This window comes from Emydura macquarii, unplaced genomic scaffold (genome assembly GCF_026122565.2).
Source record: "Emydura macquarii macquarii isolate MOO-44397 ecotype Brisbane River unplaced genomic scaffold, CSIRO-AGI_Emac_v2 contig_1070, whole genome shotgun sequence".
Lineage (NCBI taxonomy): Eukaryota > Metazoa > Chordata > Testudines > Chelidae > Emydura > Emydura macquarii.
In genome coordinates, this window is record NW_027131207.1 from 50,406 (window position 1) to 78,170 (window position 27,765).

The following is a 27,765-nucleotide window of genomic DNA, read 5'->3' on the forward strand; positions in this document are numbered from 1 at the left end:
AGCTGTTAGGAGGCTTGTGGTAGCTGGAGGAGAGGCTTCCCCTGGGTTACCAGATAGTGCTTATCTGCAGCCTTAGGAGCAGAGAGGGGGAAACCCTTGGCCCCAACTAGCAGGAGGAGCCCCTGCAAGGTACCTCCCTGGGGAGATGGGGTGACCGGTGACTCCCTGGCCCACTACAAGGGGCAGAAGCGTGGGACCCACTAGGGTGGAGCTGGCTGTTTGCCACGGAATTCACTAAACGGTGTGGACAAGTAACTTTCAGCTTAACAGTTAGTTGTAGAGTTATTTGCACTATGTATTTTGTAACTAGTCATATAATATTGTTTCTCTTCCTTCACGGCATGTCTGAAATTGTTTAAATAGGGAAATGTCATATTAAATAGCTCTAATCTGTACATATGTCTGTTGAATAATCATTCATGAAAAGGAAAAAAACAAAACAGCAAATCCTGAACAATTTCATGAATACTGGATGGATTGTGTGACTATTTGTGAATATCTAGAATAACCCCACCTGTGTGAACGTGAACAGCAATGGGCACTTTACTAAGATTTTTATGTTTCTTTCTCTTTCTATGAACAGCAACCATGACAGTAAATTTCTGTCCATTAGGCTTTGGGGAAATTTACATTTTGCCAAAGTTTCTCCCAAACTCTGCAAAATAGGGTCTTTAACAACCTCAGGCGTTCAGGATGTAACAGCAACAGTGTGTGTGACTGTTGAGAATAGGATTGTAGTTTACTTTAATTTTGTGATGGGTCATTTGAAAAATTAAGGGCCAAAATTAGCTGTGGTGTAAGTAGGTGAAGCTCCTGTGAAGCCAGTAGAACCTACTAAGGGAGGGGCTGAATTTGGCCCAGAATCTTGGTATTGCAAGGTGAGGTAGACAGCAAATTTCTCAGAAGTGGGTTCTGAGACCAGATGGTGACCTAAATACAGGAATTCTGAAAACCCTACAATTCAGTAAATCTACATCCTAATAAATCTTTCACAGGAACACTCTTAATGGTGTATTTTGCAAGTAAATTCAAAGCAAGCCCTGCATCGCCAGCATCACACTGATGTGTCTAACAATCCTTCTGAGGAAGAGCTCTGTGTAAGCTTGACAGCTTGGGTCTCACCAAGCAGAGGTTGGGTCCAATAAAATATATCTCCCCCCACTTGGTCGCTCTAAATATCCTGGGACCAGCACATCTACATGGCATACAATAATCCCACATTTTGTTAAATGAGAGAAACTTTGTAGCGCCAGCCTTATTTAAACAGAGGCAACTTTGTTTATAGACCAGGCCTTTGTCTGTTCTTCTAGTCTTCCACCTTTCCTATTGCTTTTCCCTCTTCTTCCTCCTTCCTTTCTGTAGCTGTTTCTTCTCCCTCTCTCGGTTAGTATCTCTCTTCATTTGTCTTTCCTTTGTCTCTACACTTCTGTTTAGTAGCCTCTTTCCTCCCACCTGTTCCTGCCATCCATCCTGTATTACTCTATTAGGCATCTGATGTGGATTAGAAGATTAGATAAAAAAGTGCAGATTTTGAGCACAAGAGGGAGAGGATACCAGATGGGGTTAGAGTTGCTCTGTGCTGCATCATGGCATAGCAACATCTCTCTCTCTTTCCCTCCTCCCTCCTTCAAGACTTCTCTGGTTTGTGCTGGAGCCAGAAATGCATAAATGCCAGCTGAATTGACCAAGATGGCTCCTCAATAATTTAATTTTTTTGGTGAAGTGTTAAACATCTAATCAGTGCTGTGCTCCTGTTTTGGAGTCTTTCTGATTTCAACAGCATGTTGCCAAAAATTCCTGGACCTGAATATAAACCAGCAAATTAGAGATGGCAGAGAATTTTCTTTTCCAACACAGAAAGGAAAACACGTGTACAATCAGGGTATGGATAGAACTTGGGACGTTGAACTGTGTGAGTGATTTAGGCAGTATCTCTACTGGTTGCATGTGGCTAGTAGGAAAGCAGTCAGAGAGGCTAATAGACTGGAGAACATGAAAGCCTGGGCATGTATACTTCCTCTCCCTCTTCATGTTGTTCAAATACAAACACGCTGAACACAAGTATTGTCCTAACGTATCTTTTGTAGCACAGTTGCATTTTGGTGCTGAGTCTGCTGCTGATCCACATGGTGGGTGATGGAAATAACCCTTATTTCTCTTGCGTCTCATCCACACCTCTTTGCTCAGTAGACTGCAGGTCATTCTAGAGCACTTAATGAGTACTCCTGACGAGAAACGGAACTGTGCCAAATCATTTCTTCGTTGTGATGTTCTGATCATATCTTCCTCATGTTCTGCTAACCTGATCACTACTTCTGTGGCAGAACCTGCGGGGGGGGAGGGGAGAGGAATGGCGTGTCTAGCAGCGAAGGGAAATTCAATGTGTTAATAGTTGTAGTCTTTATTAAAGTTATATTGTTTATTAGAAATAACTATATATCGTGGTAGATATACTTGTGGAACTACTATTGTAATATTTGTTTCTCTCAACAGTATTTTTGAATGTAAATTCAGTAAATGCAAATACAGACTAAACACATTTTACAGCCCTATATTATCATACGGATACAAGGAAATTGAAATTACATATATGCTGAATTTTAAAAATAAATAATCCAAAAATACACTCCAAGTGTGATTGGTTCAGCATATCCATTGTCTTGACTGTGCATAAGGCATGTAGATTGTTGTTCTCTGTAGTCAGTGGACAAAAGGTAAAATCCTTATTGCTATTTCCAGCTAATAGAGATGCTCCTTTTAGCTCAGAGTGAGGACTTTTGTTTTGGAAACGAGAAGTCCTAGGTTCTATTCCTAATGCTGCCACCTTTAGATAGTAACTGTTGCCACAGTTCACAGCAACTGCACTTGTATTCTCTCTCTGTGGTCCACCAAGGTTACCCACTCTAGGTTCCCGGCTCTTCAGCTATCAACTCTCTTAAGTAGAGATTCACATCTGTCTCACTTCATATTGGTAACACACTGTGATCTCCCCAGCAAGCCAGACTGCCTAAACAGGCTAGCATCTGCCCTTTGCTTTCTCTTCGAAGGCTATGAACAAAGCAATGATCAGCACTTATGAGTTATCATGTAGCTCTTTGTAAGCAAGCTCATTTATTCTTAAGGTGAAAATGCTACAGAGAAAACATATTAAAACAATAAAAAGATTACCAGAGATCACCCCAACTCCAGTTAGGGCTCTGCTAGGAGTCAGTCATTCAAATCCCACCCAAGGGGTTTTCTTGTGGTCACAAGTTCTTAACAGCCTTAGCTGAGAACCAAAACAAACAACTGGGCAGTTCATCCATTTCTCTATACAACCTGGGTTTTGAACTTGAGATTCTGGGAACAGATAATCAACAGGCAATGGTCCCCTGCTCAGGACTTAGCTTCAGATGGCTGGATTTTTGTATAAGTGGTGGGAAGAGAGGAATATGTGTTCACATCCCCCTAGAGATTCTCCAAGCGAACTATTTGATATTTTGTCCCAAAAGTCCATATTTATCTGGCACATTGTTCAGTACAGTCCTCTGAAGCACCTAATACTTCCCAGGGTTCACATCATATCTCCCCCAGAAAGATTATATACAATCCTGATCCACAATAATACATAATCTTTGCATTTAATTCAATGGACTCCAAAGATACTTAAACTTAATTCAATAAGGTGGGGGGGGGGCGCCCCCCAAGGATATTGCTGGAGGTCTCATGCTGCCAGTACTAAAACATCCTTGGAATTTCTAAACATAAAAGATGACAATTTCTTAACTCAAAAAGTGTCGCAGACAACATGGAGGAATCCTATCTTAGGCTAGGTCTACATTAACGGCAACAAAGTCACCTCTGTCAGATTGACTTATCTGGATCGACTTATCTGGATCAGTGAAGACCCACTCAGTCGATCCAGAAGTCAACGTACTAAAACCATCTCCTTAAGTAGCATAGCACTGTGTTGATGGGAACGCGGTTCCTGTTGGCACAGTGCAGTGAAGCCGGTGCGCAGAAGAGAAGCACAGAAGTCGATGGGAGTTATGCAAGTTCTTTGCGTACTTTGCGTAACTCCCATCGACTGCTGCCGAATCGCTGAGGTAAGTGTAGAACAAGCCTAGGACTTGACCGAACAGGTAAAGAGGAACTGATCACAGAACTAAAAATTAATGGTAGTTTAGTTACAAGTGATCATGACTTGATCACATTTATAATGTGCAAGGAGAATAAAGTCCAGACCGGTAATATATATACTTGGTGCCTTAATAGGGCCAATTTCACAAAGCTGAAAGCAATTATTAGCAGAATCAGCTGGGAGGAAGAATTTCATCAGAAAAATGTGAACAATTATTGGGAATCATTTAGGAACACCTTACTAGATGCCCAAAAAACAAAAATCCCACAATAGAGAGAGAAGGCTGTGCTGTTTAAAAGAACTCATCTGGTTTAGAAGGGAATTGAAGGCAGTTCTAAATACAATATATAACAAAAGGAAGAAAGGGGAAGTTGATTGTAATTAATATAAATCAAAAGTTAAGAATCATAGAAAATTAATAAGGAAAGCCAGCAGACACAAGGCAAAATCAATGGCCAACAGAGATAAGGACAATAAAAGGAGTTTTTAAAATATACTAGGAACAAAAAGAATCCAGACAATGGTATCAGTCCATTACTAGATGGAAATGGTAGTGTGGTAATCGGTGTGTTGGTCACCGATGTTTATCAGTGTAGGCTGTGTGCATGTGTCCCTGTGTAGATGCTGTTTCAGCTCTGATCAGGAAACTGAGACGGCTCTCACGATCGAATGAGTCGACACGACCACAGATTAGCTGAGCAACGAAGGCACCCAGGCCAGGTTTATTGAGTGCGGCACAATGAGAAATGACTTAGAGTATCTCTGGGTCAGTTTCACATAGGCGGCGTTACAATGGTCTTGGCCCAACGGCGGGACTTTCCGTTATCCCCTAGACTGGACGCCGGTATTCCCTCTGACACCCTCTTTTATACACTGTTATATACACTTTCGTTCTGCCCCCTTTGACGTAGGTAGTTGCCACCCTCTTGACGTAGTCTAATACCACCTTTTTCCGTTGATTGGCTGATTTGGGCACCGCCACTCCATGTATCATTTCTATCCATAAAAGTGTCATTTCAGAGAGTTAGTATCTTGGTACCTCCTATACCTACTACATATTTTAGTAATATTTTGGCAATCTTACAATCTTGCAATATCAGCACTTTCCTGTACCAGTTTCAGTTAACTTAAGTGACCTCTTATACTTCTGTTCACTTGGCTTTTTCCATTTAGGCTTTAGCCTGTTTTACAGGCCTTAAGCTCTCACTTCTTATTACAGGTAGAATTATTAATAAAAATGCAGAAAAGGCAGAAGAGTTCAATAAATGTTATGTATTTGGGAGGGAAAAACAGATCATATAGTCTCAGCATATGGTGATGAAAATACTCTTTCAATTCCACTAATCTCTTTGGAGCATGTTAAACAGAAGCTACTAAAGTTAGACATTTTTAAATGAGCAGGTTCAGATAACTTGCATCCATAAGTTTTAAAAGAGCTAGCTGAGGAATGCACTGTACTGTTAATGTTGACTTTCAATAAGTTTTGGAGCAAGCTCTAGATGACGGGAAGCAAGATAACATTTTGCCCATTTTTATAAAGGTAAATGGAATTATCTAGGTAATCATAGGCCTGTCAGCCTGACATTGCTTCTGGGCAAAATAATGGAGATGCTGATATGGCAGTCAATTAATAAAGAACTAGAGAAGGTTAATGTAATTAATGCAAATCAATATGGGTTTATGGAAAATAGATCCTCTCAAACTGTGGACATCTTTTTTGAGAAAATTACAGATTTGGGTGATAAAGGCAAGAGTGTTGACGTAATATACTTAGACTTTTGTAAGACATTTGACTTGGTACCACATGATATTTTGATTAAAAACTAGAATGATATAAATTACCGTAACAGGGCACACATTAAATGGATGAAAAAGGGGCTAACTGATAGGTCTCAAACGGTAACTATAAACAGTGAGTCATCAGTGGGGTCCTGCAGGGATCGGTTCTTGACCTAACATTATCATTTTTATCAGCGACCTGGAAGAAAACGTGAAATCATCACAGATAAAGTTTGCAAATGATACAAAAATTAGGTGCTAAACAATGAAGAGGACAGGTCACTGATTCAGAGCAATCTAAATTGCTAGGTAAACTGGGTGTAAGCAAACAGTGTGTTTTAATGCTGTTAGAGATAAATGCATACATCTAGAAATAAAGATGTAGGCTTCACTTACAGGATGGGGGACTGTATCCTGGGAAGCGGTGACTGAAAATAATTTGGGGGTGTTGATGGATAATCAGCTAAACAGGAGTTCCCAGTGTGACACTATAGTCAAGAGCTAATGCAAGTCTGGGATGCGTGAACAGAGGAATCTCAAGTAGGAGTTAGAGAGGTTATTTTACTCTGTTTTTGGCACTGTTGTGACAGCTGCTGGAATACTGTGTCCAGTTACAGTGCCCACAATTCAAGAAGGATGTTGATAAACTGGAGAGGGTTCAGAGAAGAGCCACAAGAAAGATTAAAGTATTAGAAAACATGCCTTATAGTGATAGACTCAAGGAGCTCAATCTATTTAGCTTAACAAAGAGAAGGTTAAGGGGTGGCTTGATTATAGTCTGTAACTACCTATTATGGGGGACAAATGTTTAATAATGGGCTCTGCAACCCAGTAAAGAAAGGTATAACACAATCCAATGGCTGCAAATTGAATCTAGACAAATTCACACACTGGAAATAGGGTGTACATTTTAATGATGGAAGTACTTCACAATTAGAACAATTACCAAGGGGATGTGGTGGATTCTCCATCACTGTCAATTTTTAAATCAAGATTGGATGTTTTTCTAAAATATATGTTCTAGGAATTATTTTGGGGAAGTTCTATGGACTTGTTACACAGGAAGTCAGACTAGATGATCACAATGGTCCCTTCTGGCCTTAGAATCTATTAAATTGACGTATTGGTCACAATTGTGATAATTGTTGTGTGTCTATGGCTTTGACTTCCCTTGGCTTCTCTAAAAGACCTGGTGGTGATTGTGCTCTGAGACTTGGCTTTGATCTGTTCAAAACACACTCAATAGATGCCCAACCCACTGGAAACAAACTTGGGTAATTAATTCAGTTCCCTAGTGTCTGACTATTAGAAGTCTGTCTAGATCTCTTTGCTCCTCCCATGGTACTGTGTGTCCATATTAGCCATCCTGGTTTCTGTAAACTTGTGCAGTGCATCCACACATAGCACTCTTTCCATCCTGAGCTTTGTGGAAGCCCATAATTACAAGTACAGTTTCTTGGATAAGGTGCATAACATGGCAGCAGGAGCCTGTATACATAAAAGATACATATTTGCACTTTAACATATTAGTATATTTGATTTCTTCAATGATTGCTTCCAGTTGTTTTGTCCTGGTCACAGTGCCATGTACGTGTGGTGATGGGTAGGAGCTATACCCTCAAACAAATACTTCCAGATACATAACATACGTACACAGATACTTCCAAATACATAAAGCCCTAAGCAGTTTCTATGCCCAAAGTCTGCTAGGTCCAGAGTTCACAATGGTGAACACTGCCACTTGGTATTAATATTGGCAAGTTAATAGAAACGAGCATGGGAACTTCTCTGTGTTTTCCAATATTGAAATATGGTGGACCAGATGAACTTCGGTGAAGGAATCAGTGGAATGCTGAATCATTTGCTAAATATCATGGCCACTTGCCTTTTGTAAGGTGCTGTGGGAATGCTGTTTTACCACGACCCCAAATCCCACCTAGAGGTCCTTGGCTGCTTCCTTCATTTCAGCTCCCAAATCTTGTCCAGCAAGGACTAGGCAGCTGGACAAGATTTTTATTCCTGAGATATGGTGAATACCTATCCTGTAAATTGAACTTCTTAATGCAGGCTTATGTCAATTCATATTTGAATGAAGGAACAGCAGCCACCTCTCCCTGACAGTTCCTACCCTGCTGCCATTCATCCAGTTTAGTGGAGTTTCTTAACTTTTGTTTGTTATTATCTCCTGAACAGAGACTTGCATTGATTTTAGGTAGGGTTGGGCAAGAACTCAACAGGGAAAGACATATCACGAGGAGCAGCTGCTGTGCCCTGAAGGTTTTTTTCACTCGTGATCTAAATCTATAGTCACGTGTGAGTGTATTTATTGCCAACTGACCTGGGAAAAACAAGCATTCCTTTGCCTGGGAAGTAGTTTCTATTGAAATAAATTATAAAGTAATTACTGTCTTGGGATCCAAAATCTTCCTGAGCCAAGTTTCATTCAAGAGCGATTCTTCCAAGAGAAAGAAGTCACATGAAGATAACCCTTCAGTTGACAGAATATTGTCCAGTGGGATACCACAGAGGTCAGTAATGGCACTTATGCCTGTTTATTCATGTAAATTCAAACAAGTTTGTTGACAGAGTCAAACTGCAAAATGGAGATGGATTTTGGAAGATCAGAATAGCAGGTTACACCCAAAAAGAGGAGATTATAGTACTAATAAGTGTAAAGGTGGATACCTAGGGGGAGGAAGTGAATAGCACAGGTACAATTTGGGGATGTTAAGAGGAAAGGGTGAACTAGAAAGAGAATTAATATTTGCAATGCCATAGTGACAAACCCAATGCTCTTTCATGTGTGTAATATATAAATAAAATTGCATGTGTGTGTGTTTATAATATGAATCTCATGCAGAGAAGTAATAGTGCCTTCATACATGTCTAAACCATCACATTCAATTTAGTTTAGGAAAACTAGACAGTAAAAGAGAACTCAACAGCAATTGCATAAGGATTTGGAGAGTAAGCTATCAGGAGAGACAAAATGATCTGTATGTGTGTGTAATCTTGGGGTGGAAAATTCCACCTGGAAACCCACAGGTGGGGCTGAAGAGAGATATAATCATGATCTAGGAATACTGTTAGATTGACAATTTCAAAAGAGAATTTTTCTATTTCCCAAAACAATAGGACAAGAAGCAAATTAGCTGAAGATAAAGACAAGAAAGTTGTGGTAAGCTTTTAATGTGTCTGTGTGTATGCACGCTCCTCATTGTGGGTTCAGTCATGTTTTTAAAGATAGAGTCCTGTTTTGAGTGGGGAGGGCTGCTGAGGTTTACTGCCCTGGAGGAATCTGTGGGATTTAATGACTACAACATGCATCTCAGCGCATGCTGAGTTACTTCTGCTGACTGGTGCATAAAAGTGGCACTCCTGGACCATCATTTGGGGTGTCTTGTACTTCAAGGGGTACATGACAGAAGCACTCCATGTGCTTCAGGAAGCAAAGGGGCAGCAATTGTGTCTGGTTGTTGGACAGGGAGAAGATGAGCTTTTCACACTTTTCCTTCCTTACACATTCACAGAAGATTTGCAGCTAGCTCTATTTGACTTGTAATTTTTCATTGTGATACTATTTTCACAGCTGTCTTATAGCTGGAACGAATGACTATATTGCATCCAAATTGCTCTAGAAGACAACAGTACATTAATTTTTATTGTTATAATTATTACTTCACTTTGCATTTCATTTTTCAGTTCACCATGAACTGGTATTAAACGTTATGGCCATGTTAGTCTCGGCAACAGAAAAGTTGAGCTGGTTGGGAAATGTGTTTTTTCCATAAAAATTTCTTGATGTAAAAAGGAGGTTTTTATTTACAAAATGGCATTTATTTATTTTTTTTAGTTTTTGATAAAAAAAAAGAACAATTTTTCTGGTTTTTAGTTTTTTGATGAAAACAGAATTTTTTTCCCCAAAAACTTCCTATCAAAAAAATGTGGTGAAAATTTTTCAGTCTGCTCTCCATAAAGGTAATGAGGCTTCAGGTCTCCTTTTAGGTTGCTACTTCAGAATAAAACGTTTGGAGTAATATGGATAAATAATAGTGGAGACCTAGAGAATTAGTACTAAAATTAAAACTGAGACTAAATTTTGACTGAGGAAACAGCGAAAGTTCAGGATAATCCTTAACTTGCCCAAATCAGTTTGCTCATTCCCAATCACAATACCATGATCTTTGTAAGAAATTGACTTGACTGGCTTCCATTACAGAAATGTTTGAATTTCACTTTGGCATAGCGCTATAATTTATAGTCTATTATATGACCCTAAGTTGCCCCAAATGACTCTTACAAGAAATTAGTGATTTGTTCTATAAAGCTATTATGACTTTAACTGGTAAAAAATATGCACACTGCCAGTTGTCTGAAAAGTTAACTAAAGAATCATAAAACTACAAAATGACTAAAGAAACAGGGAGTTACTATCTTGCTTGCCTACTGATCTGCAGGATTGAATCCTGCAGGATGCTGAGTTGCCATCTATTCCCATTCAATTTAGTGAGAGTGAATGAAGACTAAATGGGGCATGGATCCAGTCAGAACAAAGAGCTCTGATCAATTGCCTGCCACTTCAGCAAATTGAAGAGCTGCTCCACTGCAAAAGTTCTCATGGTATACCTGGATCTATGCCTTGCCAATGCCACATCTTTCTACCCACTCCCTATGGAATACCTTAGCATGCTCTCTGCAGCTAGACACCAAATAAAGCCTATCTTTGTGGATCCCTGGGCCCCCTTTCACAGCATGGCCCAGATCCACGCAACTCACCTTAATCTACCCCTAGTGGAAGTTGAGGGTCCTATATGAGGTGTTCAGGGACTGCTGCACTGTGGGGGAGGGGACCAGCTGGCTTCCCCCAGCCTTCCCTGGACCCAGAAATGTGCAAGAGAGACCACCTATTCTAGGGACACTTAGCCCCAGGTGGTGTCTTCTCTCCCCCAACCCGACCACCCAGGATGTGTGTGTGTGGGGGGGGGGGGGGGGGCGCGCGGCCGGAGCAAAGCTGCAAAGAGGAACCAGCCAGAGACTCCTTTCAGTAGGGGCAGGAGGAGACAAAGCAGGGACTTTTGGTCCTTGGAAGAACTTTCTACAGTTCTGACTGAACTTTCTCTGGCCTGTGCTATTGGCTGTTTGCTCCAACCCTCCCTCACAATTTCTTCACTTCAGTGTCACTCCACACCTGCCTTTCTTACCTTCTTCTCCCAGCCCTGTCCCCCCTTCTGTCAATGTCCCTTCCTTTTAGTTTATCCCCTCTTAAATAAACCCACCAAAAACAAATAACATCCCCTCCCAAGAAATAAATCATGAAACTAACATGCCATTTGCTGCCATCACATTGCTCACTCTACTTGTGTGCGCTACCCCTTTCCCCACCTGTGAATGTCTTGTCTATTTAGACTGTAAGCTCTTTAGGGTGTGGGGACCAACTTTTTGTTCTGAGTGTGTACAGTGCCTAGCACAACGGGGTCCTGGTCCATGATGGGGGCTCCTAGGCACTATGGTAATACAAATAATAAATAACAATAAAATAATAATCAGCAATTTGTAGGTTACTTGAACCTCTTAAAATAGTGAAGTGGTAGTGGGAGGGAAAATGTTTGTGAAAATTCAGTTTAAATATATAAATATTTAATTTTCTAAGGTATCCTGACTAAACACTGCAGATCACTAGTAAAACCAACATTTCTGAGGATCATATTAGACTTTGTAAATAGCTGGTTTAGCCTCACGACATTCCTGTGAGCTGAGAGTTATCCCTGTTTTACAGATGGGGAACTGAAGCAAAGCGAGATCATGACTTTTCAGCTGAGAAGTCTGTGGCATTGTCATGAATAGAACCCAAGGCCAGCTCTACACTATCAAGTTTTGTCAGCACAGCTAAAAACCCACACTCTCTAGCCAACATAGCTATGCTGGAAAAAACCCGAGAGGCAGCTATGCTGACAGAAGGGTGCTTCCATCAGTTTAGCTAATATCATTTGAGGAGGCGGTGGTGTTATGCCGACAGAAAAACTCCTTCTATCAGCATTCTCTACACTAGGGGCTCTGCCAGTATAACTAGGCTGGCAAAATGTTTGTAGTGTAGACAAGGCCTCTTAACCACCATATTTAAAATCCCATTATCTTAAGCACAAGACTATCTTTCCTTGAGTTCTAAAGTGATATTGCACCAAAAAATCCCATTTTACCCTTCATTTTATCCCTCTAGTCATTTGTCTGTAAATTTAGAAGGTCTGGGCTATTCACTGCAGAACATGAATGGTGAAATATCTGGATTTTCCCTCTCTACTCCCAATGACAATGCAGAGAAAAATGCTGAGCAAGAATTTTCCACCTCCCAAGTTGTCCCTCTGCTGTTGGCAATATGAAACAGATCCTTTGCAGGGCCCTGTTTCATGCCTCATCATTCATGTGACTGCTAACTGCATAGAAAATGTAAACAGCAAATTGCTAAGTATATATAACATCAACTATTACACATTTTTAATCTCTGGAATTGCTGACAGTTTTACTGGGTCAGCATAGGAAAGAAGACACCAACCCAGTTCTTGGGTTCCTCTGCAGGAGCTATGTTCCTTAATTAGTCCTTAGTAGTTGAATAGGATTACATTTCCTCTTTGTGCCCCATAGCTTGGTTTGATTATTCAGCCTTTTTGACTGTTAAAATTGCAGTGTTCTCAAAATTTCATGTGTTCCCAAAAATACTTAATAATCTTTCAGACTATGGCTCAATTGGACAGAAACTTAAAATATCAGCTGTTGCCTTATGGTTCAAGATTTCAATCTGAAGTTAAAATTGAGACTCCGTGTGTGTGGGTGTGTGTGGGTGTGTGAGAGAGAAATGGAAAAGGCATGCTTAGAGGCCAGTGATTAATAGCAGATTCTCTGTGTATATCAAATACATTCTGAAGCCACAAATTTTACTACAACATTGATTTTTAAAGACATACACTATTTAAAATTCAGAAATACTGTTTTAAGAGAGTGTTAATTATACAGTTTCTTTTTTACATCAGAATGGATGTTTTGACATCATTTGGTTTTTAGTTCCTAACTGGAAATACTTCAAAGCAATGGTAACTTCAAGATGTTTTGATATGGAAAGGATTTTGATAATACATGTTGGTCACATGTTCTCAAAGTGGCTGAGGTATGATTTCAAGAGACTAAAATGTCCATAAAATATGTACAATGCTGTCATAAAAAGTGAACTTTTCAGGAAAGTATGTTAGAGTTCACTCATTTCTCTTTGGAATGTTAACTTTCCTGATCATTCACCTCAGATGTGATCCCATATTAGTGATTTAGTAAGTAGTGTGTGTGTGGCGTGCTGTACAAAACACAGAGGAAGACCTAAAGGGGAGACTTTCAAAAGCACAAATGACTTTGAATGATCATGTGGCACTTAATTGCTATTTGTGCTTTTGAGAATCTCCCGCATAGTGTCTGCCCATAGATTTTTTTATAAGCTAAGACCAGGCATGTTAACTGTGAAGCGCTTTGGAAAGTGAGATGTGTGGAGACTTCTAGGGGTATGTCTACACAGCCCACTGTAGCAAGCCTCCCAGCCAGGGTTGACTGAGCTTGTGCTAGCACTCTAAAAATAGCTGTGTAGACAACACTTTGAAGTTGTGGCTTGAGCTGGAGCGTGGGCTCTGAAGTACATCCCTCCCCTAAAGGTCACCATTCCTCTGCTGTCAGCAAATATCTGTGAAAACCATTGGCAAGTGTCCCATGTGACAGCGCAGACTTTCAGCTACTGGTGGATTTAATACCATTAACACGTGTCTATTAATGAGAGGGATCATATGTTGTTGAAACACTATTTTCACCCATTACCTTTTAATCACCGTGCCCCACCGACTCCCGCAGGATGAGTACAAACCCAGCATGGCTTAACAATGTGAAAACACATGGCAACATTACAAAAATCTTAAACTGATGTACTAGAATTGGGGGGAAGGAGGGATTACTACAGGCGAACATCAGAAAACGCATGTAGAAAAATGAATGAAAATAAATGTTAACTGTTGTGTATTTTGTGTCTTGCCTAGTTGCCTACGTTGCCGTACCAACAGAGCCTAGCTTGTTGCCATAGCAACAGAGTTAGAATATTAGGGGATAACTTAGACAGTTCTGACTGGTTTTAATTGTAGTTCAATAAAGACTCTCTGAGTTTACATCCCTCTGTGTTCCTGTGTGGGTTTCTCTTTGAATACAAGTCATTTCCACGGATTTAAACATAACACTAACAATAAAATTTGTATGCAGTGTTCTCGTAGCCATGTTGGTCCCAGGATATTAGAGTGGCAATTTGGATGACATAACATCTTTTACTGGACCAACCTCTGTTGGTGAGAGAGACCAGCTTTTGAGCACGAGCTCTGTGTAAGCTCAAAAGCTGGTCTCTCTCACCAACAGGAGTTCACCCAATAAAAGATATTGGCTCACCCACCTTGTCTAACTATAAAGTTTAATGCTTTCACCTGTTTGACTCCCCCCACTCATTTTTTGTTTATTTCCTATTTTCCCCTTTTCCCTCCCTCTTTCCAGAAGCCTGCTTAGCAAATATGAAGCTTGAAAACACTATGAGTGTTTATCCTGTTTTTAGCATAAGGCAATTTGTCCAGATATAAAACAGTGTGAGGATCCCAGTATGTCACAATATTCTAGTCCTAGATTGTGAGATACTAAGATAAAATAATACTGGGAGCCATATAAATACCATAGACTAGGTCTATTGGATTCTCCAAATATTCACTAATCCTGTGTGGTATCCATGGGACCATATAGTTCACTAATTCCTGCTCTAAATATGGTGCTACTATAAAAACTCAATAAAACAAGCCTTCTTTTGTTACAATGAATTTTTCATGTGGCTCATCTTTTACTCTTCTCCCCTCAGGACATGTCTTCTATTAAGATTGAGTCAGTTGTGAAGGAAAAGAACAGGATGGGAGAGTGCCCAGTATGGGAAGAAAGGGAAAATGCACTTGTATATGTGGATATTAATTCACAGAAAGTCTGCCGCTGGAACTCACTCACCAATGAAGTACACAGTGTGTCTGTGGGTAAGACAGTGCCATGCTGAGTCTTAAAACTTGTTTGCTACTTTGTTTTTTACCTTTTTAAGTTTTTTTCCTGAGTCATAGTTGGTCTGTCTCTGCCATTAGTAATTTGTATACAGTGGAGTTGTAGGCATGTCGGTCCCAGATTAGTAGTTTGTCAGTTAGTATTTTGTAGCATTTCATGCGCTTCTTTTACTTTCCATTGAGACCAGTGAACTGGGCGCTTGCAATCAATTGTGTAGTACAGGGTAGCCCAAGCGAACAAGACCAAGAATTATAGTTATCAGCGTGGAAGTCCCAAATGGATGGATCACTGTGGCTAAGCCCAAAAGTCAACAGGAAAGGACACCGTTTTCCTGGCAGCCATAGATTAAATGAATTTTTTTCATAGTTCTGGGTGCTTGAATGTTTAGAAGTAGTGAGGAGCCCCAGGAGAACACTGAGACTACAAGCTGTGTTAATGATCTCAATGAAAGATAAAGTTATAGAGGAAGTGCATTCTTCAAAGTGCCTCACTCCCCCTACTAGTATTAGCTCAGTCTTTCCTGGATTCAGCTTCAACCAGTTGTTCTTCATCCAGTTACTGATCTCAGCCAGGTCCTTAGAAAACTAAGAAATACCACTGCACATCTAGTGAGAAGTTGACATCAAACTGGGAATTGAACATATGATAAAACATAATCGGACACTCACTGAATTTCTACTGTTCCACTCCTTCTCTTGTTTGCAGATGATCGTGTTGGCTCGGTGGCCCTTCGGAAGTGCGGGGGTTATGTCATTGCCCTGGGAACCAGATTTGCCTTCTTAGACTGGGAAAAGGAGTTGGTAACCACTATTGCCAAACTTGAACAGGATAAACCAAACAACAGGTTCAATGATGGGAAGGTGGATCCAAAGGGGAGGTTTTTTGCTGGTATGTTTCCAATCGGATTTTCACGCTGAATGAGGTAGGACTATTCCGAATGTGTATTGTACTTTTATTCTCTGGGAATTTGATTCTTCAGCTGAGCTTCATTCAGCAACAAATGAAGCGTGTGAGAATGGGCACTTCTATTACTGCAGAAGCATGGAAGCAGAGTGATGTTTAGATGCCTCTGATTGTGTGTCAGGTCAGGAGGAGTGACTCCTCAGTCTAAAGTGGAGCCAATCTGGATGTAGCAGGGGCAGACAGGCAGCCTGGCCTGTCTGGTAGGTGGCATATGTTTTTGTTTGCTGGACATGTTTTTGTTAATTGTGCTTAGCCAGGTAAAAATACAAGCCCTTTACTAGACATATAAAGAAGCCAGTGAGGGATTTGTATTGGTTGTTGGGTAAAATCTTGGGTCCTTTTTGAAGTCACTGGGAGTTTTGCCATTGACTTCAAAGGAGCCATGATTTCACTTATTGACCCCCCCCAACTCCCTCCAGATTTACATTGTAGATCCAAATTAAAGGTCTGATTCTACAAACACTTGCTACCAAACACAGCAATTACTACTGGGAGCAGACCCATGGAGCTGTGGCAGTAATTTCTATGCTTGGCAGTGGTTCCAAAATCAGGACCTAATATGTTACACCAAGTATAGTCTATCAGCTTATTATTCAATATTTACCTACAGTAGTAGCTCTAATTTAATTCTCAAGTTTACTGTATTAGGGGTTGATGTGTTAACTTTATTCTTATTGCCTAGTCTGCTGTAGCCTGAAGTTAGAAAAATGAAAGAGAAATATTGTTTTTGTGTAAACACTGTTCATATCTATATGTGATGAGTGGACAATCCCAACTTAAAATTTGGCTCAAATATTGTAAAACAAGCTTTTATAAAATTTAAGACCAATAGAAGCATTTCCACACATTTAAAATAAAACTTAAATATTCCCCTGCGGCATTAAAAAACTCAATTATTGCAGCAACTTGAAAGTGGCTGTAAAAATCAAAAAGTCCCCACAACAACAAAAAACCCCAAGCAAACAGTGAAACTGGCTTCACTGATTTTCATTTTCCAAGTGGAGACATGCAAAAAAGTAAATGAATAAAAGAGCTTAAATGGTGACATGTAAATTGAATTTACAAAAATCTTTCACTTCTGTTCTGTCTTTATTAATAACCTAGGTACCAATGTGTTTCCAGCATATGCATAGTAAGCTCAATGTCCCTTTAAGTAATAAAAGTAATCTGCGAACAGTGAGAAACATGAAAGTGTGCCATTTGCCCTCAGGTTTTCTTTCACTACCTGAAGATTGTGGGTAAAAACCTCGCCACTTTGCTATATTATGATCTTTTGAGGACTGTGTTAGAGTTTAAATCACATGAGACTAATGAAAGCTTGTAAATTGGTGAATCGGGATCACTTCCCCAAGAAAGAACTGCTCCTGACCTGATCCTTCTACCTCCTTCCCTCAACTTGAAATGATCTCTTCTCTTTCTATTCCTGATGTAAGCTTTTTCTCTCCTTTCCTCCATCTATCCGCTGTTCCCCTAGGTCTTCATCTCCTTCACAGGACCTGATTCTATAAGCCCTCCATGCATGGAACATCCACTGAGTTCAGTGGGAGTACCATGTACTCCAGGGATTTCAGTAGAACATGAGGAGGTCATTACTGTAGTTACCATGGTGTGAAGATTCTCCAACCAATGATCCCATTATCCTTCTAGGTACCATGGCTGAGGAGACAGAACCTGGTGTGCGAGCAAGATGCCAAGGTGCCCTCTATACACTTTTTCCGGATTATTCTGTAGTGAAGCAGTTAGACCAGGTGGACATCTCTAATGGATTGGATTGGTCACTGGATCACAGAGCCTTCTTTCATATTGATAGCCTGGCATATGCTGTCCATGCCTTCGACTATGATGTGCACACAGGAAAAATTGGTACAGATGCTTTTCTTAAATCAGTTTTTAAATAAATGTAGTTTGACTTCCTGCAACAAGAACTAGGTGTGGGACTGGCAGTGAAGTAATTGACAAATCTCAAGTCTTTTTCTGTTAAACAATTATCAACAGACAAATAAATTCAGGAAAATCACAGTATGTGGTACAAAACTATCTGGTGAACAATTCTTGGATTATAGACTGTTCTTGAACAGTTCAATGTGAGAATTCAAAATCTGAGCTTTTTTGATTAGACAGCTAAGTCAAGTTAAGAACAGATGTTAAGAGTTGCACAAAGGAAGCTGTTTGCAGTGCACAATCACAATGAATTTTATTGACCCTACAAAAACCATAAACAATTCATTCTTAAGTGCCATCTACTGTCACACTTTCTAGTAATGCTTATAAAAGATTATACCATATGTTTCTCTTCCCTGATGATGGAAGGATATTTTTAAAACCCAGTTTCCAGTATGAATGTTAACAAGTATACATTTAAAATTCCCCACAAATGTTCCATAGCATTCATATAAAATTCATGGTTTGAGCAAGTATTCCTTGTTTACTACAGTATTGGCAGAAAGGAGACTGGAATGTGAGTACAACTGCCAATAATTCATTTAAAAACTTGAGCAAACATTCAATGAAACTTTTTTTTGGCCTATCTCATATAGGAGCAATTCAACTGAGATTAATTATGTTATGTCAGTTGTGATTCAAAAGACTGAATTGGTTCCCTTTGTATACTAATCTGTGCACACTTTATGCATATATAAATGAAGTATTTAGAAGTGGAATACAACAGCCCAATTAGATTTCCTCTGCTTATTTCTATAGATTTCTGGTAAGAAGATTTTTTCATGACACCTGTCTTTCCAAAGTATGAAAGCTCTGTGAATCACCTTTTACACTAGTTTTATACTGGTGAATCTCCATTATGGTGGAAAATTAGGGTCCTGATCTTACATTGTAATCCAAACAGGTATACTGTTGCACCTGGGAAGAGCCCCATTGACTTCAGTGGGTCAATGGGACTCCATGTGGGCACTGCAGTCTGCATAGAACACCATGCTGGATTGTAGTTTAGGCATGTAATTATTTGTCTCTAAATTGGAAAATCACATCCTTGGTGTCCAAAGCCCAATTAAAATAATGAGTTTATATCTGGTCATCAAGTAACCAGTCTCTCTTTGTACTAAAATGGCTTCTTGTTCTTTCTATGGAAGGATTATTTATTACCTACATTTAAATTAAATAGTTCTGTGGTTTGCATATGAAAAAAAAACACACAGGCTGATATCAGTGGTGAGTACCTAAAGTAAAGTCATTGTGCTTGAGATAGTCAGTCATAAACTGGCCTAGAGTTAATATATTGAAGAATTTGGTCTATCCACATTGCTCAACAGCAAAGAGCTGAACTCCTCACTTGGTAAAAGCAGAGGCATCTGAATTCAGTATAGCTTCAGAAAATGGGTCTACTTGCTGTTTATTTTTGTCAGGTGAAACTGTGCGCCCATCAGCCATCGCTAGGCACATGTACAAATCCATTTTTTGTTGCGTGCCTTCATCGCAAAAATAAGTGGATTTATTTGTTGGAGTATTATGGAAAATGTTAAATGCATTTGTTAAATTAGCATTTGGTACACCGTCCAGGTTAATTCACCACACTCAATGCTGACTTCATAATTCTCTCTGCAGCATGCTGTAAAGTTTTGTACCAATTAGAAAAAGAGGAACAAATGCCCGATGGAATGTGTATTGATGCAGAAGGGAAACTTTGGGTAGCCTGTATTGATGGAGGGAGAGTGATTCGTATAGATCCTGAGACAGGTAAGCCCTCACAAAGGATGAACTGGAATTCTGCATTCAATAACTCAATTTCAGGATGGGAATCACCTGTGCCATATGCATTGTTTGAGGCAGGCTCCCTCTGTTCTATTGGGGTTGGCTTATTTTGTGTTAAGTGCTCTGTTCGTGGGTCCTACTCTGCAACAGATCATGTCCCCTTGGGAGTAGGCACAAGAAAATGGCAACAAACATAAACTCATAAATTACCTGCAAACATCCTCAAATCTAACTCATCATTCTTCAAATCCGTCCTTAAAACTTTCCTTTGCCATGATGCCTACAAAAAAACCTGGCAACATAGACTGCTGGTGTGCTGAGACCACAGCCTATCATGCTGACCAGTATTGTGTCATTGTTTCCTTGTACTCCCCAGTCTGTCTCCATCTGTTGTCTTTTTTCTTATACTGAAAAAAATATGTTTGAAATGGAAAAGGTGCAGAGAAGGGGAAAAAAATTATAGGAATATGGAACAGCTTCCATAAGAGGAGAGAGTAAAAAAACTTGGACTGTTCACCTTGGAAAAGAGAAAACTGAGGTGGGATTTGATAGGTCTATAAAATTATGAATGGTGCAGAGAAATTGAATAAGGAAGTGTTATTTACCCTTCACATAACACAAGAACTAGGAGTCACCCAATTAAATTAATAGGCAGAAGATTCAAAACAAACAAAAGGAAGTACTTCTTCACACAACTCAGTCAACCTGTAGAACTTTTTGCCAGGGGATGTTGTGAAGGCCAAAAGAATAACTGGGTTTTAAAAGAATTAGATAAATTCAGGGAAGATAGGTCCATCATTGGCTATTAGCCTAGATGGTCAGAGATGCAACCCATGCTCTGGGTGTCCCTACACCTGACTGCCAGGAGTTGGGACTGGATGACAGGGGATCAATCACTCAAAATTGCCCTGTTCTGTTCATGTGCCTTGAAGCACCTGGCATTAGCCATTGTCAGAAGACCGAATACTGGGTTAGATGGACCCAGGCTGGATTTAGGAGCAGGAGATGCAGTTGACTACCTGTGGTGCCGGGCTAGAGGGGTGACAGGTGTCTGAAGTAAAATGTTTCAAGTCTTCCATATTTTTCACTAACCTCCTAGAACATTTTGGACCTTTGTAGAATCTCATGGAATGTTCCAGACTTTCTGAGAACTACATTTTCCTTGAACTTCCTAGAACGTTGTCAGCCATGCCTTCGTGGGTATATAAGGAGTGGGGCATCACCAGTCAGTCAATGAGACATAAGAATGAACTGAAGTGAGAACCCAGGTGCAGTGAACCTGGTTTTATTGTGTAATTGTGAAAGAGTACTTGTGTTTTAAGACTTGAAGAGTGTAAGTAGCAACTAATAAAGGACATATTTAATGAGACACCAGATATATCTGTCAAACCCCTATCTACACAACAATATAAAAGAAATATTGTTACTTCTTTTGCCATGCTTAACACGTAATGTTTGATGCCTTTCTAAGACTGCGGGACATAGAATTTTGCTCTACCTAATAGTCTGTTTTCACCTGTAAAAAATTAAAAAAAAAAGGCTACTTCAGGAGCTCAGTATAGGAAGCGAAAAGCTCAGCTGCAATCTAGTTTGCAGCAAGGGGAAAATGGTATGGGAAAATATCTGAAACAGAACAAGATAGACCAGGCTTTAGGCAGTAGCAATTGTCCCAGTGCAGAAAAAATTGAAGAGCGAAGCGTAAAGGATGGAAGTCCTATTACTAAGGAATAAGTAGATTTACCTGAAGATAAGGAATGGAAATGTGAGGAAAGTGAAGGAGAATCATCCAGTTTTCCTGGCAACATAAAGAAGAGTAATGATAAAAAATAATGTGGCTTATATGAAAAGGAGAGTAATGACAAAGAAAAATCTGGTTTACATGAAAAAGAAGAATCAGCCTCGCATGATGCCATGACTGCAGCAAATCAATTCAAAATGAATAATAGACTTCACTCCCGACATTAGTCACAGGGAAAGATGTCATTTACAGTAAGATTTGTTGACAATGAGGATGGCTGTATCCAGCTAAAGGAACATTTTATCTGTTTCCGGTCTGTGGATGACTCTATTGGAAAAGGCCTAACAGAACTGTTTATGAACATTTTGAATAAGAATAAAATAAAGCTTCAGGACTGCCATGGCCAAGGCTATGACAACAACGCGAACATGCAGGGAAGAAACAGTGGCATCAAGGCAAGGATTCTTGCGCTGAATCCAAGAGCTTTCTTTGTGGCTTGTGGCTGCCATTCCTTCAGTCTGGTTGTCAGTGCAGCGTCATTTTCTTTAGATTCAGTATCTCTCTTTGGAGTACTGCCAAGCATATACATCCTGTTTTCAGCATCACCTATCATGTGTAAGATCCTCACAGACAATGTTACAAATCTGACTGTGAAGCCACTAAGTGATACTTGCTGGGAAAGCCACATTGACAGCGTAAGTCCAGTCAGGTACCAAGTGACTGAGGTTTCCGACTCCCTGATGGAACTGGCACAGCCGAGTAAAGCTGAGGCTGAAATCCAACGTGAGGTGCAAAGTCTGGCAAACCAGATCACTGACTAAAAATTTCTGGTCTCAGTCGTGGGTTGGCACAATATCCTGTTCCAAGTAAATGTTGTAAGCAAGGCATTACAAACTTAGTCAATGGATATCACGCCCTCTACTACTTTGATGAGAAGCTGCCTGAATTTCGTTGTGGCCTATAGAGACAATGGACTTGAAGATGCCATCAGCGCTGCCAAAGAAATGGCAGAAAACTTAGGAGTTGAGCCTGTCTTCAAGGAAATTCATATTCACTGGAAGAAGAGACAGTTTGGTTACGAGGACAGAGATGAAGTGATGGGAAGCTCAGAAAAATTCAAGAACTTCCAGACAAAGTTCAGTCATGTCATGGACAAAATACTGTATTTTGAATTTGGGAACAATGAATGTTGGGTGTGATTACAGAAAAAGATGGGAAACTGGATAAAGGTCCTGATTTAACAAAGCTCTCATGTGTGTGCTTAAAGTTAAGCACGTACTTAAGTGCTTTGCTGAATTCGGGCCAAAATGATTGGACTTTTGAAAATCTTGCTTTAGATGAGAAATTTGAAAAAGGAACCTTAACTGTGTGCCACTCACAGATAATTTTGTGATGGCTTCCAAAAACCATGAGAAAATACTGAAATCATGAAGAAGGTTGAAAAGGTAAAAATGAAGCTTGGGTTTATGAAAAACAAGTTTAGATTGAGAACCTGAGGTTGATGGGATATTCTGAAGAGTTTGGAATGATTGGTGTTGCTGTACCCAAGGAGTTTGAAATGGTTATGTGGGTGAATTGAAGTTTGGGATGAATGTTCCCATTCTGTCACACACAATTACTGTTTGTTACTCTGGCACAATACACCACTCTTCTGTCTCCTCAGATTTCAAGTTCCTCCTAAAGACTCACAGGAAGGGAATCAAACCAAAGTTTAAAAAAAAAAAGTCTAAGTTACTCTTTTTCTAGGCTTCCCAGAACAATCGCCTTCTTCTGCAGGATGGGGCATGGTTCACTTGCATGTTTAAACTAGTATAAATGGAGGATTATCAGTAACTTGACATCTTTAAATCATGATTTGAGGACTTCAGTAACTCAGCCAGAGATTATGGGTCTATTACAGGAGAGGGTGGGTAAAGTTCTGTGGCCTGCAATGTGCAGGTGGTCAGACTAGATGATCATGATAGTCCCTTCTGGCCTTAAAGTCTGAGTCTATAAATCTGGTCTTTCTCCTACTTATTAACTAATCAATGTAGGGGCTGTATCTGCCTTGGAAATCACTGGACTTTAAGAGCCTAAATACCTTTATGAATCTGGGCTGTTGTGCATTGTCAAGAGTTGAGAACATTCCCAGCGCTTAATAAATAATAGTAGTTATTACCATTACTAATTGGATACTGAGGCTTTAATTCGACTTAAACATCTTGGCCCAAGCCCTCAGCTGATGTAAACTGCCACATCTCCAATGACTTCTGGAAGCTATATCTATTTGCACCAGCTTAGGATCCTGATTCCTTATGTGTGTGATTACTTGCTAGTATAACTGTTTCTTTATCGGCATGTCTACACAGGGATAAAAAACCTGCAGCTAGCCCAGGTGAGCTGACTTGCGCTTGTGGGGCTTGGGCTCTGGGGCTGAAAAGTTGCTGTGTAGACATTTGGGGTCAGTCTGGAGCCCAAACTCTGGGACCTTGCAAAGGTGGAGGGTCCCAGAGTTCAGGTTCCAGCCTGAGCCCAAATGTCTACACAGCAATTTTTAGCCCTGGAGCCTGAGCCCAAGTCAGCTGACCTGGGCCTGCCACGGCCATGCTGCATGGTTTTTATCCCTTTGTAGACATACCCTTGGTTATGTGGTGATGTAATGCAGAGTTAAGAGAAACAGAAACATTGGGCAAAGTCAGAGATAATGTATATGGTTTGTGCCAGCTTACTGAAAATCTATCTATGTGCAAAAGAGGCAGACTGGTGGGGTTATTGCAGGAAAGGCAACCAGCAGGAGAATATAAGAAGGCATGAGAAAAAGCAGACCCACCTCATTTATTTTCTCCTGCTATGAACCTACCCTTCCAGCCCCTTGGCATATAAGTTACACTCACTCATGCTGATTTGCTGATGTGTAACATCCACCTCCCATTTATGTCCCCTCTGAATTTGGCTCAAAGTGTCCAGTGCTGGATGTTCCATGGAACAGTTTATTATGTTTGCCTTTTCAATCTGCAATTCAAGAGTCTCTTCAGTGCTGAAACATCTTCATGATGTGCTGTTTCAAGAGCTTCAGTCAACATGTGGCCTGCCTGATCTCCAGAGCCTCACAGTGCAGAGGTTCCCAAACTTTTTGTCATCACGTCCCCATTTTAATGAAGTATTTCCTGCTGGGACCCCAGACAGCATGGAGGACGCCATTTTGCTCTTTGCACAGTGTGACCTCGCACGCACCGTACATGCAAGGTCATACTGTGCAGAGCAAAATAGGGTCCTCCACATACTAGGGATTGCTGCAACCCCATCCGCTGATGGCACAATCTCATTTGGGCTCAGAACCCACAGTTTGGGAACCGCTGCCCCAGTGCATGCATTTGAAAAGTGGACACGGGACAAAAGCTTTGCTAAAAAGTAAAATGTAAGTGGTAATGCTGTTAAAACAATTCAGCACATTTCCCCATAGACTATCCTCTCAGAAACTGCTTCTTTCTGATGGGGAAACACTTTATTCATGTTGTAGAAGGCTCAGTCTGACTGAGTACCACAGTGGCTGTCCAGATGGTTAACAGCAAATTGCTTGTTACATTTTCCTCAAAGTTTAAACTAAGTAAATATTATTTTCCTCTAGGGAAAAGAATCCAGACTGTGAAGCTGCCTGCTTCAAGGATCACCTCCTGCTGCTTTGGTGGAAAAGATTATTCAGAAATGTATGTGACTTCTGCCTATGATGGGCTAGACCAGGCAGCTTTGGCAAAGGAACCTCAGGCAGGAGAGATTTTCAAGGTGATTGTATTTGTTTCTTTCAGTTAAAAGATTTAAACATTCCAGGTTGGTTAGTGTTCGTTCAAATCTGGTGACTCTGGCCTAGATTTAAATGCAGCTGTGATCCTTATGGTTCTTGACTTTTATGTCTTTTATAGTTGTTTTGTTCAGCCTTTTGGCCCTTATTCTTTTTATACGTTGGATCAGTTTGCAAACATCACTCTTTTTCTAGTGTACTGTCATAAATTATGTTAGTTCTCTCATTTTGAACAGTGCCAGGATATCTACACTTTTACAATACAACTAAAACTTTTTTTTTTTATTCAAACCCAGTGACAGCCAGGCAAAAACTTACTGAGAAATGTTTGTTTAGTCCCTTACAAGTAGGTGATATGTTTCCTCTAATTAATAATCACAATTCTAGCTATAGCTCATGGATTGAAAACTTCTTTCTCTTCGTTGGTCTTTTTTTTTTTTTTTTTTTTTTTTGTTTCACCATCAAGTATACTGAAAAAATAATTGCTGGGAGAATAGAACACAACCGACAGATTGCAGTCAGAGTAAACTCTTAGACATTGCCTATGCTTGCAGTGGTATGTAGGTCACGTGTCATTACGTGTCGAAGTAAAAGGTGGACTGCATCCAAACTCACTGAGATGTGTAGCTACACATGGCAGTGGAAAGCTCCAGAAGCAGGGAGGGAGGAGGAAAAGCCTTCTCCCACCAGAGCCAGCCTTGGCAAAAATGGACCGTGGGCGAACTTGTATTTTGGCACTCCTGGCTCCCACTGCCTCCCTGGCCAGACTGCTCACCCTCCACATTGCCTCCAGGCCTTGATGTCTCCCTAGGCTCCTCCCCCACCCTCCCCATGGCCCCCAGACTCCACTGCCTCTTCCTCCCTCATTGCCCTGAGCTCTCTTCTGTGGCCTCGCAACCAAGGCCCAACCCACTCCTTGCCTCTGGATCACAGCACCCCCCCGACCATGGTGCCCTGAGCAGTTATCCACATTGCTCATCCGTAACACCAGCCCTGTCTCCCACTGCCAAAGCCTTTCACTTTGGTGAAGAAAGTCTTTCGCAGTGGGACTCTACCCTGCCAAAAATAGCAGTGTAGACGGGGAGACATGGGTGTGTAGAGAGCCATGTAGGACATGTACCCTACAATTCAGGAATGTCTGTACTGTACTCACCTAAGCCATGCCTCACTATCTATGCTGCTATTTATATCCATGCTAGGTGAGTGTGCAGTGTCTGTACACACCGTCACAAATGTAACTCTACTCTTAGAGAATGACTATAGCATGAAATGAAAGGGCAGTTACTGTGCTGCAGTGGGTAAAATAGAAGCACATCTTCAGTCTGGAGACACTTTGGAAGGACGGTCCAGTGCTTAGGACATTAGCCTGGGACATATGAAACCCAGATTCAATTCCCTGCTTTGCCACAACCTTTGTGTGTGATCTTGAGCAAGTCACTTAGCTTCTCTGTACCTCAGTTCTCCCACTGTAAAATTGAGATAGTACTTTCCTACCTCAGAGGGGTGTTGTGAGAATAAATACATTAAAAAGAGAGTGAGACACTCAGATCTGAGGGTTATGAGGACCATAATAATACCTAAGACAAATAGTTTGTAGAACAAGAGAATTACTGCATTGTGTTCTATGATCTGGGATCAACCTTAGGGTTTTGTACTGCTGCCAGTCACTCTGGTATCTGACCTTCCATATTAGCAATTGTAAAGTCCCTAGTGAACTTAATGGAATCACTGGCTCAGATTATAGTGAGCTCTACTTGGGGTAGAATTTTTAAGGATGTGGGAAGGTTAATGTGAGTGTTCTGATTGTATGAGAAATGAATGCTTCCAAAGCAATCAATTAGAGATTGTCCTTTTTTTCTTTTTCTTTTTCAACAGATAACAGGCCTGGGTGTGAAAGGAATCCCACAATATTCATATGTTGCTTAAATATTAACTGTTTATAACAAGTTTATAAAATAAATGCATGTCTCATGCAGGACCAGTTTTGAACAGGAACCATTCATTGAATTGCAAAACTAGTTATCTGAAGATTTTTCTATGCATCTTTTGGAACTTCATTTTTTAGAATTTAGAACTAATTTTTTTCTTCCATGTTTGGCTCTGCAGCCTAGTACCATAGTGGAATTTGAGCAGAAGCAGATAAATCAGGTAACATTAGAAGTGAAAACAGATTTTCCAAAATGTGTAGACTTCTAAAATTCCTTATGCTCTTGATAAGCCTTCTTTATTATTTACTCCAGCATTCCTAGTTTTTAAAAGAATGTCCTATGACCAGTTCTTCCCTGGCCTATTTGTCTAGTTCTGAAGACAGAATTTGACTTATATTTTCATGTTTCATTGACGTAACTGTAATGAGATATGCTCTGATTTACGTAACTCTTTCAAATGTGCTGACTTGAACCAAACTGCTCTTCTGTTTTTGGATTTCCCATAAGGTTCTCTTTTTGGCAGTCATACTTCTCCATTTTTAATTATTTATTTTTTGCTCCACTGACCCTTTTGTCATTTCACTTTCTTTTTCTGTTGTCTTTTTAGTTGAAGCCAAATCCTGTGCAGTTGAAAATAAACTGATCATGT

General features: G+C 40.3%; 1 protein-coding gene across 2 annotated transcripts; it reads left to right on the plus strand.

The window, feature by feature from the left end:
* Positions 1-27,765, plus strand: LOC137151464 (regucalcin-like). Of its 2 annotated transcripts, none has more exons than XM_067545729.1 (7): positions 1-129; positions 14,814-14,979; positions 15,707-15,889; positions 17,612-17,827; positions 19,526-19,657; positions 25,018-25,172; positions 27,064-27,765. In XM_067545729.1, exons 2-7 carry the CDS (start codon positions 14,817-14,819, stop codon positions 27,112-27,114), a joined length of 900 nt encoding a protein of 299 aa, XP_067401830.1. In that variant the 5' UTR covers positions 1-129; positions 14,814-14,816; the 3' UTR covers positions 27,115-27,765. The 2 variants fall into 2 exon arrangements, with proteins under 2 accessions (XP_067401830.1, XP_067401831.1); XM_067545730.1 differs by lacking the exon at positions 1-129 and adding an exon at positions 9,072-9,077.

Excerpts from the sequence above, each read along its gene's own strand:
- LOC137151464 (XM_067545729.1), top strand. The coding sequence starts at position 14,817 with ATGTCTTCTATTAAGATTGAGTCAGTTGTGAAGGAAAAGAACAGGATG. Across the intron at positions 17,828-19,525 it reads TGTGCACACAGGAAAAATTG|CATGCTGTAAAGTTTTGTAC; the intron begins GTACAGATGCTT and ends TTCTCTCTGCAG. Across the intron at positions 25,173-27,063 it reads AGGCAGGAGAGATTTTCAAG|ATAACAGGCCTGGGTGTGAA; the intron begins GTGATTGTATTT and ends CTTTTTCAACAG.